The sequence below is a fragment of the Equus caballus genome, chromosome 13 (assembly GCF_041296265.1).
Source record: "Equus caballus isolate H_3958 breed thoroughbred chromosome 13, TB-T2T, whole genome shotgun sequence".
NCBI classification, from domain to species: domain Eukaryota; kingdom Metazoa; phylum Chordata; class Mammalia; order Perissodactyla; family Equidae; genus Equus; species Equus caballus.
The window spans coordinates 27252758-27266949 of NC_091696.1; the positions used below are offsets into that span (position 1 = coordinate 27252758).

General features: G+C 48.7%; 1 protein-coding gene across 5 annotated transcripts in view; it reads left to right on the forward strand.

The window, feature by feature from the left end:
* Nucleotides 1–7170, forward strand: part of GALNT17 (polypeptide N-acetylgalactosaminyltransferase 17) — a 456488-nt gene extending 449318 nt beyond the window's left edge. For all 5 annotated transcript variants that reach the window (XM_023655509.2, XM_070231763.1, XM_070231762.1 and 2 more), the window contains 2 exons: nucleotides 4607–4774; nucleotides 5542–7170. In XM_023655509.2, the coding sequence (XP_023511277.1) occupies nucleotides 4607–4774; nucleotides 5542–5670 (297 nt within the window). In that variant the 3' untranslated portion in view covers nucleotides 5671–7170. The remainder of the gene's footprint in view (nucleotides 1–4606; nucleotides 4775–5541) is intronic.
* The last annotated feature ends 7022 nt before the right edge of the window (nucleotides 7171–14192 follow it).

The window sequence follows — 14192 nt, forward strand, 5'->3', positions numbered from 1 at the left end:
CCGTGGTCAGGGATTAGAGGACTTAATATTGTTAAGATGACACTACTCCCTAAGTTGACCTACAGAGTCCATGCAATGCCTATCGAAATTCCAACTGCCTTTTTGGCAGAAATGGACAAGCTGATCCTAAAATTCATATGAAAATACAAAGGACCCAGATTAGCCAGAACAATATTAAAAAAGAACGAAGTTGAAAAACTCACACTTTGGTATTCTAAAACTTAGTACAAAGCTGTAAAAATCAAGATAGTGTGGTACTGATAAAAGGATAGACATTCAGATCCATGGAATAGCCTTGGGGGTTCAGAAGCAAACTCTCACATTTATGGTCAATTGATTTTTGACAGGAGTAACAAGACAATTCAATAGGGAAAGAATAATCTTTTCAACAAATGGTGCTGGGACAACCAGATATCCACATGAAAAAGAATGAGTTTACATCATATAAAAAAATTAACTCAAAATACATCAAAGACCTAAATGGAAGAGCTGAAATTAGAAAATTCTTAGAAAACATGAGGCTAAATCTTCATGACTTTGGATTTGGCAGTGGTTTCTTAGATATGACATCAAAAGCACAAGTAACCAAAGAAAAAAATAAATTGGACTTTATCAAAATTAAAAACTTTCGTGCTTCAAAGGACACTATCAAGAAAGGGAAAGAATAATCCACAGATGGGAGAAAATATTTGCAAACCATATATCTGGAAAAAGTCTAGCCTCCAGAATATATAAAGAACTCTTACAACTCAACAATAAAAAAACAAATAAGCCAATTAAAAAATGGGCAAAAGATCTGAATAGACATTTCTCCAAAGAAGATATGCAAATAGCCAGTAAATACATGAAAAGATACCCAACATCATTAGTTATTAGAGAAACGCAAACCAAAACCACAATGAGATACCACTCCACACCCACTAGGATGGCTAGAATAGGAAAAAAAAAAAAAAAGACAATAAGAATTGGCTGGATGGTAGAGAAATTGGAGCCCTAGCCCATTGCTGGTGAGAACGTACAATAGTGCAGCTGCTTTAAAAATAGTTTGACAGTTCCTCAAAAAGTTAAACTAGACTTAGCCATGTGACCCAACAATTAGCAATTCCTCTCCTAGATATATACTTAAGAATTGAAAACATATGTTCACACAAAAACGTATACCTGAATGTTCGTAGCGGCATAATTCCTAATAGCCAAAAAAGTGGAAATACCCCAAACATCCTGATAGATGGAGATACGGGATGGACAAGAGGAGATGAGACACACTCACGCCTTGAAGGGAGATACTAGAGCGTGTGGATCCATGTTGCTCCAATGACTTGAGAGGAGATAGCTGGGGCTGGAAGAGTTAGAGAAGACACTGTGGAATGGAGAGAATTGCACTGAGGTCTAGGAAAGTTGAAGCCAGAGAGTTCTAGAGGAAGGCCAATAAACAGCATTTCCAGGCAGGGAAATAGCTAGAGCAAAGCCTGGAGGCAGGAAAGGCTGTTGGACATGCAGGAGATAGGAAGCAGAGGTCCTTAAGGAGGGAGCGTGGGAGTGGCCAGACTTGCTGAAGGGCGCCACGAAAGCTCCCTAGTCAAAGACTGGGGCCAAAAAGGGTATTAGGTTGATGTCAGGTCCCAGTGCTCACCATCCTACTGCCTTGTCGGGGAGAAGCTGGTGTGAAATCTGTTGGCCTGACTTTAGCCCCATCACCTGGTCACCGCGGCACCTTTCTCTGACCCTGGCCCCTCAGTCAGGACAGCAGAGCCTGTGCATGTGGCCTCGTATTTGTGGTGTGAGAAAGCACCTTTCCTCAGAACGGAAATCCCACAGGGCCCTCCTCACCTGCCCTGCCCACCCCGATGCCTGCTTGGCTTGGGGCTGGCGTGTGCCCTTTGCAGGTCCTGGCAGCCTGGCTTGCATTGTTTTCGTGCCCTAACAGACCTCAGAAAGGAGAGCCGCTAACTCCCAGTAGCATTTAGCTTCGCTCTTTAAACATCTGGGTCACAGATATGCTCAGTTAATTAATGTTCTTAGCGCTGCTCATTTGCCTGCTGGATAATAGATTGATTCATAATTTCAATAAGCAGCTGTGTATATCTTTCCCCTGAACATAAAGGCAGCTTGCTGTCATTCATCACTTTGCATTTGGCGAATTTAAATATATTCAGAGAGACACTGTTTAGGGAGGGGTAAGGGAGGAGGCGTAGGGGAAGACTTCTGATTTTCTTACCATTTTGCCTCCAACAATTACTCTGATTTGGAAGTAATTTGGGTTTAAAGCACATGTTAACCGCATCTCTCTCAAGGGCACTTAATAAATTGGGATGAGAGCAGAGGGTTTCTGAGTAGCTTTCACAGGAGCCAAGAGCCCCTGCAGAGAAGATCCCCGCCCCCCCTCCCCCTCCACCCCCCCCCCCAGGAGAAGGGGCACTCATGTCCCTGAGCAGAGTTCCCTTCCTGGCTGGAAATGCCCAAGCGCTTGAGAGGAGCCCAGGATCATCTGAGAAGAAGCCACCGTGCTGCTCAGCTGCTGGGCCAGGGCCACCACCCATCAGGTCTCTGGGGACCCAAGGATAGAGGTCAGGATGTGGCCAGGTGACCAGATGTCTTCATGCCTTGGTTTGCTCATCTTTAAAATGGGGAGAGTGATAGCCTCTATCTCACAGGGTTGTTATGAAAATTTCATTATTTATTCTCTACAATGCTTACATACAACGCAGAGTATGCCTTCCGTACATGCCAGCTGGTAATAGCATTTTTTAATTTATTAGGCACCAGCTGTATATTAATGATCATCACTCCTGCCCCAGCCACCTCACAGGATTGTGAGAACAATCATGACGATTGTGCTTGCCTCTCGTGGTCCAGCCTGCACTGGAATCATCTCAGAGAGGGCGGACACAGCCCCAGGCTTATATTCTCAGAAGCCTGTCCCCAGGCAGAGCACACAGAGAGCTCTTCAAAACTTGTTTGTGGAGTTTAAATGAATAAATGTGGTTGCCTTTTTAAAATGATGACGTTCACCACATTTATAATGTGCTCATCCGCAAACATGTTTTGAGCAGTTGGTCTGTGATTTTCTTCTATCATGGAATGAAATGAATTAGATACGATTCCTGCCCCTAAAGGAATGTGACAATAGGGGAATACGTTTGTTCAAAAGTTGGAATGCAAGGTTTTAAACATGTGGGCAGGCAGGAGAGGAAAGGCCACTAAACTGTCATGGGCCCTGTGGTGAGAAGGCTTGGCAGGCAACACCATCTCTGTATCAGTTAGTTATTGCTGCATAAAAACTACCCCAAAACTTAGTGGCATAAAGCAATATGCATTTATGATTGTTCACAAGTCTACAGGTCAGCTGGCTGGTTCTGTGATCTGGACCAGGCTCAGCTGATTCTGCTGGATTCGTTCATGCATCTCCTGTCAGCTAGCGGGTTGGCCTAGGGCTGCCTGATCTGGGATGATCTCATCCACTTGTCTGATGGTTGACTGGCTGTTGGTTGGGTCACAAGTATCTCATCCTCCAGCAAGCCTGCTGGGCTTACTGCCATGGTGCCAGCAGGGTTCCGAGAGTGTGGAACCATGCAAAGTCTAATCCAGGAATAGGCACGTCCTCGCTTCCAATACATTCTGTTGGCCAAAGCAAGTCACAAGGCCAACCAGTATTCAAAGGATGGGGAAAGAGTAATCCCTTGATGGGAATTACTACAAAGTCATACTGCCAAGGGTGTGTAGAAGGAAGAGTGAAGGACGTGGGTGTTTTTGCAATCTATCACAATCTCCTACCATTGTCGCAGGACGTGGAGCAGAAAGCAAGTACCAGGATTATGTTGCACATTTAGGATGTTTCTGTGCCTTTTCATCATTATAAATAAGGTTGCAATAAATATCCTATACATAACTTATGTGCACAGCTCTGATTATTTCCTTGGAATAGATTTCTAAAGTGGATTTACTGAGTCAAAGGAGAGGATAATTTTCAAAGCACAAAGTATATGTTTTGAAATCCCTTTTTTGAAAGATTGTAATAATTTTCCCTGCCTCCAGCCCATTTTATATTGACCTTGGCAAAATGTGAATAATGTCTTTTTTTAAATGTGGCATCTCATTGTTTTAGTTTTTTATTTAATACCTATGAGGTTGAATGTTTAATATGTCTGTTTCTTCTTCTGTGAACTGCTTCTTTGGGCCCTTTGCAGCAGAGTAGATTTAATGAATCTCAGTTTACAAGTGAGGAGGAAATGGAGGTTCAGAGAGGTTAAGTGACTTGTTCAGGTGGCCCAGCCAGCCGGAAGCAGAACCAAGGTTTAGAAGTCAGATGTCCTGCTCTTTTACTTTTTCCTGCTCCCTCATGTTCTGAACAGAAGGCTAGAATCCTAAAACATGAACAGAGGACACGCTTCAAAGAAAATCAGACAGTGACCCTAGGGAATCTATATCCAGGCTTGTCAAGCTGGAGAGCTTCCTGGGCAGGGCTCACCTGTGAGTTGGCTGTGTGGGGGTGTGACGGGCCTGCAGTGCTGATGGAGGTGGGGTGAGACCTGCGGACCTGAACCATGTTTCCCTTTGTGGTCTCAACCGTGCCTCCCCCTCCCCTGCTGCTCTGCTCTCTCCCTAGCTCGCCCGCTACACCAAGGAAGGCTTCCTGCACCTGGGAGCCCTGGGGACCACCACACTCCTCCCTGACACCCGCTGCCTGGTGGACAACTCCAAGAGTCGGCTGCCCCAGCTCCTTGACTGCGACAAGGTCAAGAGCAGCCTGTACAAGCGCTGGAACTTCATCCAGGTGAGCGCTGGGTGCACAGGGCCGGCCCCCCGGAGCAGCCAGAGGAATCTGCTTCCCCAAGGGGATCCCACAAAGTGCCACCAGAGGTCTCCCAGCCCTGGGCCAGGCCCAGAGACCCAGGGCACGTTCAAGGGGATGGGCGGGGGGATTTAGGTGTGAGAAGCCTCCCTGCAGCCGTGCTAATCTGGGTTGGGCTCTGACAGATCTCCAGAGGGGGTGTGGGGGTGATTTTCCTGAAATCTGCTAAGTACCTACAGTAAGTAGGATTGAGAAAGTCAGACCTTGAATGTCCCAGGGAATCCTGCATCTGGACACCATCCCCACCAAAGCTCGTCACCTGGTTCAGCCACTCAAACTTGGGGAAGCTTGTTTGTTTTCTGACTTTAGGGTTTCCAGAGGAGGTCCCGATCATCTCTCCCCCAGTGCAAAGAATTTTGGTGGGATTGTTCCCCATGAGAGGCCATGTGCCAGGCACTATGGTGGTTAAACCTTGCTCTCTCTCTTTCTTGCTGTCTCTGTCTCTCTGTGTCTGTCTCTCTATGTCACTCTTTCTCATTCTCTGTATCTCTCTCTCAATCTCTGTATCTCTCTCTGTCTGTCCCTGTCTCTCTGTCTTTCTGTCTGTCTGTCTCTGCCTTTCTCTCTATCTGTCTGTCTCTGTATCTCTGTCTCTCTCTGTCTCTGTCTATGACTCTCTCTGTATGTGTGTGTCTCTCTCTCTGTCCGTCTCTCTCTCTCTCCTCCCTTGTACCCCCATCTCCTCCCAGAATGGAGCCATCATGAATAAAGGCACAGGGCGATGCCTGGAGGTGGAGAACCGGGGCCTGGCTGGCATTGACCTCATCCTCCGCAGCTGCACAGGACAGAGGTGGACGATTAAGAACTCCATCAAGTAGTGGGGAGGAGCTGGGGCCCCCGGAGTCTGGCCCCTGGGACAGGGTGTGCCATCTTCTGGACCAGCCACACTGGTGGAGAGACAGCAAGGGGCCAGCAGGTGCTCATTGGGCCTCCCGGGGCTTCTCTAGGGCAGCATGGGGGCCCCAGATGGAGACTTTGTGTCCCCATCAGGCATTCAGCTGTCATGAGGCTCACACACCCTGGAAAAGCCCCCTCAACCTTTCTCTGGGAACCCAGGAGCCATGTCTTCTACAGCCTGAATGTGGACCTGGTACCAAGGAGTGAAAGAAACATCCACACCTCCTCCTTGTCATCTTCCTCCCTACTATCAGGACTGGGACTGGCAGGGGCCCCACCCTTTTCTCATCTTTTGCAGCAGCAGCAGCAGTTTCTGAATTCCACTCCAGCCCTCAACAAAGTGGGGAGGGTCTCAGCCACATCCTAGCTCCCCTCCTCAGAGGAGACAGCCAGGCCCTGAGACTCAGTTTCCCCTGAGGTTGCTTCTGCCCAGATACCCATTCATAGCCCAAGGCTGCCACGCCCAAACCTTTCCATCAGGTGGCCTTGAGGGCAGCAGCTCTGGACTTTTCTGGACCCTCCCTGAGATGGCCTGGAAGAAGCTGACACTTCCACAGTCATCAGGGCACTAGGATCCTATGTGCCTGGGCCAGCTCTTCTGCCTATGTCTGGAAGGAGCCAGAGGCAGGAATAGGCTGGGCACGCGGGGTAGTCTCAGCTGTGAGTGCCCCCAGGCTACAGCCAGGCCAGTGTAGCTCTGCCTGCTCGGGGACCAGGGAGCCCTGACTCATGGAGGCTGCTATGGGGGGAGCAGCAAGGGGCCTCCACCTGGAGCTTAAGGACTGGAGCCAGCACAGCAAAGCGGGACAGGACCCTCGAGGATGCTCTGTGCTCATTTCAGTTCACCTCATGCTCTGCTGGCTGACAGGGGAGAAGGCAGTCGATTCCTCTCAGAAGAGTAATAATTTTTTTCGATTGCCCTCTGGTTAGGGTGCACTTATAAATCAGAGTTAATATATGGATGTGTGTGCATGTGTATGAGTATGCGTGCCTGTGTGTGCGCGTGGCAGGGCGTGTGCAGCTGCATGTGCGTATATGCGTGTGGCACCATGTGGCGTGTGTCTGGGTGTATGTGCCTGAGTGCGTGGTAGAGCAGACGTGGAAGTGTGTCCTTGGGCCTGCTGCTTCATTGCTCTCCTGGATTGGGACACGGCTGCCAAGAAGCTTGGGGGGCTGGCCATGCATTGTTCGCCAGGAGGACATGGCTCGGCCTTGCCCCATGTGGTGCCCCAGATGGAAGGCTGTCCCTTCTGCCAGTTCCCATCTCTCCCTCGTGCCGTCCCCAGCCAAGCCCTGCCCAGTGCCAAACCCTGTAGTTGCCCAGTTGGGGGTTCACAGTGTTTCATTTGGTGGCATCTTATTGGTGATCACCCTGCCCATCTCCCCTCTCGTGAAATAAATACATGTGAGCACTTCCCAAAGCAGCCTGTGCACTTCTTGGTTCCTCCAGAACCTGGGACCAGGGGAGGGGAGTTCCAGGGACGTGGCAGAGGGCTTCTTTGGTTGGGAGTTTGTTTTATTAAAGGCAAAAACCCTATAGCTTGGGGCTGAGACAAAGCCAGCCTGCATTTGCACTCGCCTCCCTCCCGAAGAGGACAGAGCTCGACATCTGGCACTTGCTTACTAACCCCTGTTGACCCTGGCGTAGGTGGGTCAGGCTGGTACAGAAACCTATAAGGAAGCGGAGGGTTGTAGGTGATCCAGCTGAGCCATGCTGATCTGCCCCCTTCTGCTGCCATGCAGCCACTTCTGCCTCTCGAGGCAGACCATGGAGCCTGTGGTGGGAGCATCTGCCTCTTCTGTTCATGAAAAAGTGAAATCATAAAAGCACCAGGCCTCTGTCATGGAAATGGGCATGGAAGGAATGGGGAGGAGTCCCTTTGGCTATCACAGCCCCATGCCTCTCTTCCTTTGAGGAAGCCAAGAAGGCCCATCTTGTGTGATGTCACACAACACACAGACATGCATATCAGTTGCCATTTGCCCCTTGCGTTCTATGAGAATTGGGATCCATATGCACGTTGATGGAAAATGCTGCACTTTGGTATTGAGTTTATCGGACCTAAATGTTAGAGTCTCAGGGTAACTGTGAAGTGAAAGGAACTACAGATGTGCAGGTTCCCCTGTGAGGTCAGGGAGATGCTGAGATAATATCACGAGGCGGTACTTTGGGGAGGAGTCCTCCCAGAGTATGCCGTTCTCCCTCCTGTGTGGGTCTTAAAGTAGAAGTGCAAAGAAGGTGGCATCCCACTTTACCATTAGCTGAGGTTTTGACCTCAAATCCCAGTGAGGTACTCAGTGGGCCCATATGGGATCCTTCGTCCTACAGGAAATGGGCCCAAACCTCCTCAGACAAAAGAAATCGTGAGGTCTGCCCTGTTCTCCTACAATATCCAAACCCACATCCACTCTGATGGAATCAGGCCTACACCCTTCTGTGCTCTGGCATGCCCACTGCACTTTGGGCTCATTTGTACTCCTAGGCTGCACTCCCAAAATATGGACAGCATGAAGTATCCTGGAACTCACACAAAAGAAGTACTTCCCCTCTTCAGTGTCACATGGCAGCAGGACAGGATGTTTGGATTTGCTTTTGGGGAGCCATTTGCGTCTGGGCACCAGTCCACGTGCTCCAAGTCTAGGCTCCGGCCCATAGTTATAGCATGCAGGAGGCCTGGGCCGTCTGTTCATATAAGCACTGGCTGTCCCCACTCACCTGGGCTTCCTCCCAAAGGCTAGTCTAGCTGAGGAGAGCATGAGGCCAGCATCCCAGATCAGTCCCCTCTTTGCCCTGCAGGGTCCCGGTGTCCTAAAGGTGGTAGGGTCGGGAGGCCAGAGGCTAAGGCAGAAAAAAGGAATCAATGATATCAGAGAGAAAGGAGAGAAAAGGGAAGTAGGGGCCCTGGGCGACCTTGTGGTCCTCCATCTGAGGGAATTTAGTAGTTCTGGAGACCTACACGTCTGCTCAGGCCTACAGGCAGCAAGCTCCAAGCATTGGACCCCAGGGAAATCTCACACTCCGTCACCAGATCTTGGAAGTTGGCCCCACGTGTAGTTTGAGGAGTGACAGATGAGCTTCCCGCCCCTCACTCTCAGCCTGCACAGGTGAATGCTGCACAGGGAGCTGAGTTCTGACAACTTTTGCTGGTCTACCTCTATGCACTCAGTCCCCTCCCCCTGGTGCCCCCACTCCCCTGTCTCGTGGCCATTTCTTTCTCTCTTCTCTAATTTTCCCCCCAATTTATATGGTAAAAAATATCACAGATGGTATTCCTGAAACATGTCCAAGCCATCAAAGTCAATGTCTTTGAAGCTACATGTGTTATTTCTCAAATGTGTTTTTTATACTTATTCTGGTGGCTAGAAAAGAAGAAATAGAAAAGACTGGGAAAGCACAATTTGGGCCAGAAGCCACCATCTTAAGCCACTCCAAGCCTTTTTACTTGGGTTTCTGGAGCCATTTCTTTTCATCTGATATTTTTCTGCCATTCTTAAAAAGTCTTTGTTTCGCAAAGTCAGGCCAGGCAGAGCAGGCGACTCTCTCAGGGCTGCCCAGTGAACCATCCAATAGTTGCTTGCTATTTCTCCTTCCACTGTGCCTGGGAGTGATGCTCTGAGAATGGCTGAGCAACAGCCAACCAGGTGGGGATGGGCTTGGGAGGGGCCTGGAGCTTGCACAGGGAACCAGGTGGCCATGAAGTCTGGGAACTGCCCGGTGACGGGACTTGTGTTGCCAATCCCTGCTCGTTGTCAGCATGTCAGCCTCTTGTTTTGATTTGAGCTCCAGATCAGCAGTTGGGCTGGCAGGTCATCACCCCCTATCAGCTGCCCCTTCCTCTCTCCTGGATCACAAATCCCAGCCTCTTGGCCGCTCTGCTTTCTCACTTGGCAAGTTTCCCAGACCCGAGTATGGGGATCAGTGGTGGACCCCAAACTCCAGCGGTCCATTTCAATTCAAGTCAACAAATATATTTGGACTTAGCGTGTGGTTTGCTTTTGAAGACTTCTTGGAAGGGAAGGAGAGAGGGAGGGAAAGAAGAAAGAGCTAAAATACATTGAGCAAGTGACCATGAATATCATGGTCTTTAGCCCTTAAAGCTTATATCTGAGGAAAGAAAATAGTCACAATCTATTGGGCGTCCCCACCTCTGAAGGCTGGACAGTCATGAAATGGGGTCTACGCCTATTGGCATAAATGGGGGTCAAGGCGTATTAGCAAATTCCAGTGTTCTTTCTCCAAAGAGCCTCCAGCTAGCTGATGGAAGGATCTTGCAAATATGGCTCCCAGCTTGACTTCATCTGCTACCTATTGACACAAGCTCCCAACACCGCCCAAACACAAAGAGCCAAGCTGAGAAACTAAGAAAGCCAGACAGGGATCACTGGTGCTGCTAACGGTTCCAGAACACAGGAGACTGTCAGGCTTAGCCTGTTATTATCAGCATCCTTACTCGACGGTCAGAGGATTCGTATTACTCCAGGGTCAAAATAGCATCGAATCCACTCTCCCACCCACCTGTCCAGGTAATCCCTCCGTATCTGCTTGATAAACTCTAGAGACAGCTTGTTCTAGAGCAGAAAATTCTTTCTGACAGCAAGCCAAGTCCAAGTCTAACCTATTCCCACTGTCCTGCCCCCTGGAGCTCTGAACAAGACTAACTGCCCCTTAAAATCTACAGCGTCCTTCAAGTCAGCGCCCTCCTGGAAGCTTTAATACTGCTGCTCAAAACTGAGAGAAACAACCCATATCCCACTGGCAGCGACTTCCCCAGTGTGCAGAATTCATGGCTGCCGCCTGGAGAAACGGTTAACCTTCTTGGTGAGGGAGGCCATGTCCCATTTGCCACAGAGTTGGGCATATATTGTGGAAGATGTTTATCTGCCATTTCTTAACTAATAGATGGAATCCTTCCAAAGAAGAAAAAATTCTCACAGACCCTCAGCATTGATCTAATTTATTTTTTATTATTATGTTTCTCAAATACGTGTAAACATAAAATGGCTTTTGCTCATAGGTCCATTACAACTATAAAATAAAGATAAATTTACAAGTCAATCCAAACAAATCTACAAAGTCAATAAAAAGTTAACAATGTTCATTCAACGTGGTGGCAGCGTTGTTTGCTGAGACCAAATGACTGCTCCTCTGATGCTGGCGCCAGCTGCTCTGCAGAGGCTCTTCTGTGCCTCCCGATAACTTGGACCTCCCACCGCTTTTCTGTACTCCACGTATTTTTGAAATATTGATTCACTGTTCATTCATTCAACACATATTTACTAACCACCTCCTGTCTGTCTGGGCATAGCCGAGGATCTAGTCCTGAGCAGAGCAGATAGAAACCTTGCTCTCCAGGAATTTATATTCCAGTGGTTTTCCTGAGGGACAAACACATTTACATTAAAATCTCCACTCTCTTCTCTCTCACCTGTAACAAGTACTGTAGAACTATTTAGCACCAATGTGGTTGTGACACAAATGCAAACAGATGCTCTAAACTCACTATCAATGCTAAGCTGGTCATCCACGTAATCCAGAATATGCTTGTATTAATTTTTAGATAATTATCAAAATGAAAGACAAAATTTGAAAATCTTACAGACATCTTGCAGCTGCAGGAGTCTGCTGAGAAGCCCCAGATGCTATGAAGCGCCGTCGGAGAAGCACAGCTGGGTCCTTAGATGCTTTCCGCATCCTTAGAGCTTGTTTCGATAAAGATGTGGTACCTTCAGACCGACGACAGCTCTCATCCCTCTGAGAGAGAAATTATTCCCATCAGGGCTTGTTTTCAACTCTTGTTTTTCTTCTGATTGCTCACCTTTTGGTCATTCCCAGGCTTGTTACAATATGTGGAAAAGAGCACAACCTCATTACTGAAAATTACAGGATTTTCAATGCTGGTGCAAAAGCTTGCTGGGTGGACTTCGGAAAGCATTGCTCAGACTGAGGTGTAGGGATGCTCGGTGAACTTGATCAACGTCAACTGGACTAAGCTTTTCACAAAAACATGGTTCATCGGCAGCTGACGTAATGCACCTCCGTCCCAGGAGTCTGGGCTCTCATCCAGTGTGAAATCCAGGTTGGAAAGGCAGGAAAAGTGGGCATCCAGTGGGCACATGGCAACAGGCACTGGGGGAACTTGCAGCGTCAGCATGAGCTTCAGAAGTTGAGGTTTCTACAGGGCCTGTGGCAGAGTCACTGATTAGTTACACGGCAGGGTGTTTATAACCCAGCCATGTAGATAACAAAAAAGAATGTACGTGCTGCTCAGTTTTGAAATTTGCACCCAGACTTTTTGCCCTTGCAAACACACAAAGAAGAATGAAACTTCCCCATCCTAGTCCAAGGCACCAAACCAAGTTTCTGATGCCCAAGTTCATGTCTCCAAATTTCTCTGCATCCTTACAAGCCACGACCTCTCCAATTCAGAATTCTTGATTCTTGAGTTAAAGTTGCCTGTACGTTTGCTCATATGAACAAGGCTTCGAAAATGAAGAATTTAAACAAAAAGCTATTCAACCGCACAGCCTCTAAGTGCCTCCAAGACTCTGCTTGAGATGCATTCTACCACTCTGCTGTCTATACTCACTTCTTAGATGTTCTTTGAAGAGGGTCCCCCACCTGGTGCCAGAGTAGAAAGCAAAGAAAAGAACTGCTTCCAGTGTGCACTCAAACTGCACTTCCTGAGGTGGGCCCCGTGGCCAAGTGGTTAAGTTTGCGCGCTCCGCTTCGGCGGCCTGGGGTTTCGCTGGTTCGGATCCCGGGCGCGGACATGGCACCACTCATCAGGCCATACTGGGGCGGCATCCCACATGGCACAACCAGGGGCACTCACAACTGGAATATACAACTATGTACTGGGGGGCTTTGGGGAGAAGAAGAAGGAAGAAAAAACAACAAAAAAGATTGGCAACAGATGTTAGCTCAGGTGCGAATCTTTAAAAAATAAAACACTGCGCTTCCTTGCTACTGTTTCATTATTCAGATTCCCTTCATCCTCAGGAGCCCAACCCTAACCTACCATGAATTTGCCCAAATTAGTGAGGTTCTAAGTGTTCCTCAGGGGTGTTTCTAGAATTCTTTCAGAGGGTGGAATTGTTGCTCTGGTCCCTGAAGTGAGCCTGCGTTTCTTTCTGGAGAGTTTCCATGAGGTTCTAATCAGTAACCAGCACAGTGCTGGGCTCAAAGCAGGTGACAGCAGAGGAAATCGGCTGCCTGCAGGAGCCCAGGACGAGAAAGCCAGAAATCCCTGATTCTCATCAACCCTGTGCTCAGGCCACCCACAGCCTGCCCCTGCCCCCTGCCCCTGTCCCCGCCCCTGATGGAGAGCCTCTGCTCTCCTAGGCTCCCCCGGTTCGTGTGACAATCTCCCAGAGGTGTCATATTAGACGGGGCCCAACTCTTGACAGCTGTGAGATAAACACGAGTGGTGACGGCTTGATGGAAGAAAGCTCCGTCTCCCAGGAAGAAATACGCGGTCTTTTAGTTGTGTGGGATGTTATTTTTTGTTGTTTGTTTTGTCTTGCTTTTGGGTTTTGTTTTAAGTTATCTGCCCTTTAAAAATCTTTCTTAACCCAAAAGAATTATCCAGAGGGTTGAGGAGGTTGGGCAACAAAGGCTGGAGGTTGAGGAAGGTAAGCGCAGGCGAGTGTTTCTCTCTAACACAGGGAGGGTTTTTTTGCTTTTCGGTTTTGTTTTGGTCCTTTTCGCTTTTCTTGCTTTCCCTGTATTCCTCTTGTTGGTGGGCTGGTTTCTTCAGAGGCTGGTCCTCCCTGCTGGTATTTGGTGGGTTTTCTTCTGGTAGGACTGAGCAGCATTGGGCCTGGGGTTGGGGTAGAAAAGTGTAGTTAACACCATAGCTCTAACCACCACCCTGATTTGAGCCAGGCGCTGCGCAAATGCTCTTATGGGCATCCTCTCTCTTAAATTCTCCCGGGGACCTCTAGGCAGGTGCTATGGTCTTTCCTTTAGAGATGAGGCCCTGATGGGAGAGATCAAAAGCCTGTCCTAATATCGTGGAGTCTGTAAGTGGCAGGTGTGGGTTTCAGACCTGGGAGCGTCTCCCTCAAAAGCACTGGTTCATAATTATCAGGCCACACTGCCTCTGTGGCGGCTTTGCTCTGTCGCCTCGGTTCTAATACGAAAGTCTCAGATACAAGAGGAGGAGGAGGGCAGAGCTGTTAGCAAGGATATGTCCGGGTTCCCTGCCATGGACCCTTAGGTGATGAGGAGCAGAGCGTCACTGACTGCATTTAGCACAGCCCCAGGTCCTGGGAGCACCCTCGTCCCAGGGGGGCGGCAGCTGACTTGGAACAGCCAGAGCTGCCCTAGACTCTCGCCTCCTGCCTCAAACTGCTGTTGTTTCTTCGTCAGCTCGTAGTGCCCACAACTGTGTACTGTGAGGACTCACAAGAAAGAATGGCCAGTTCTGCCTGAAACGGTTCA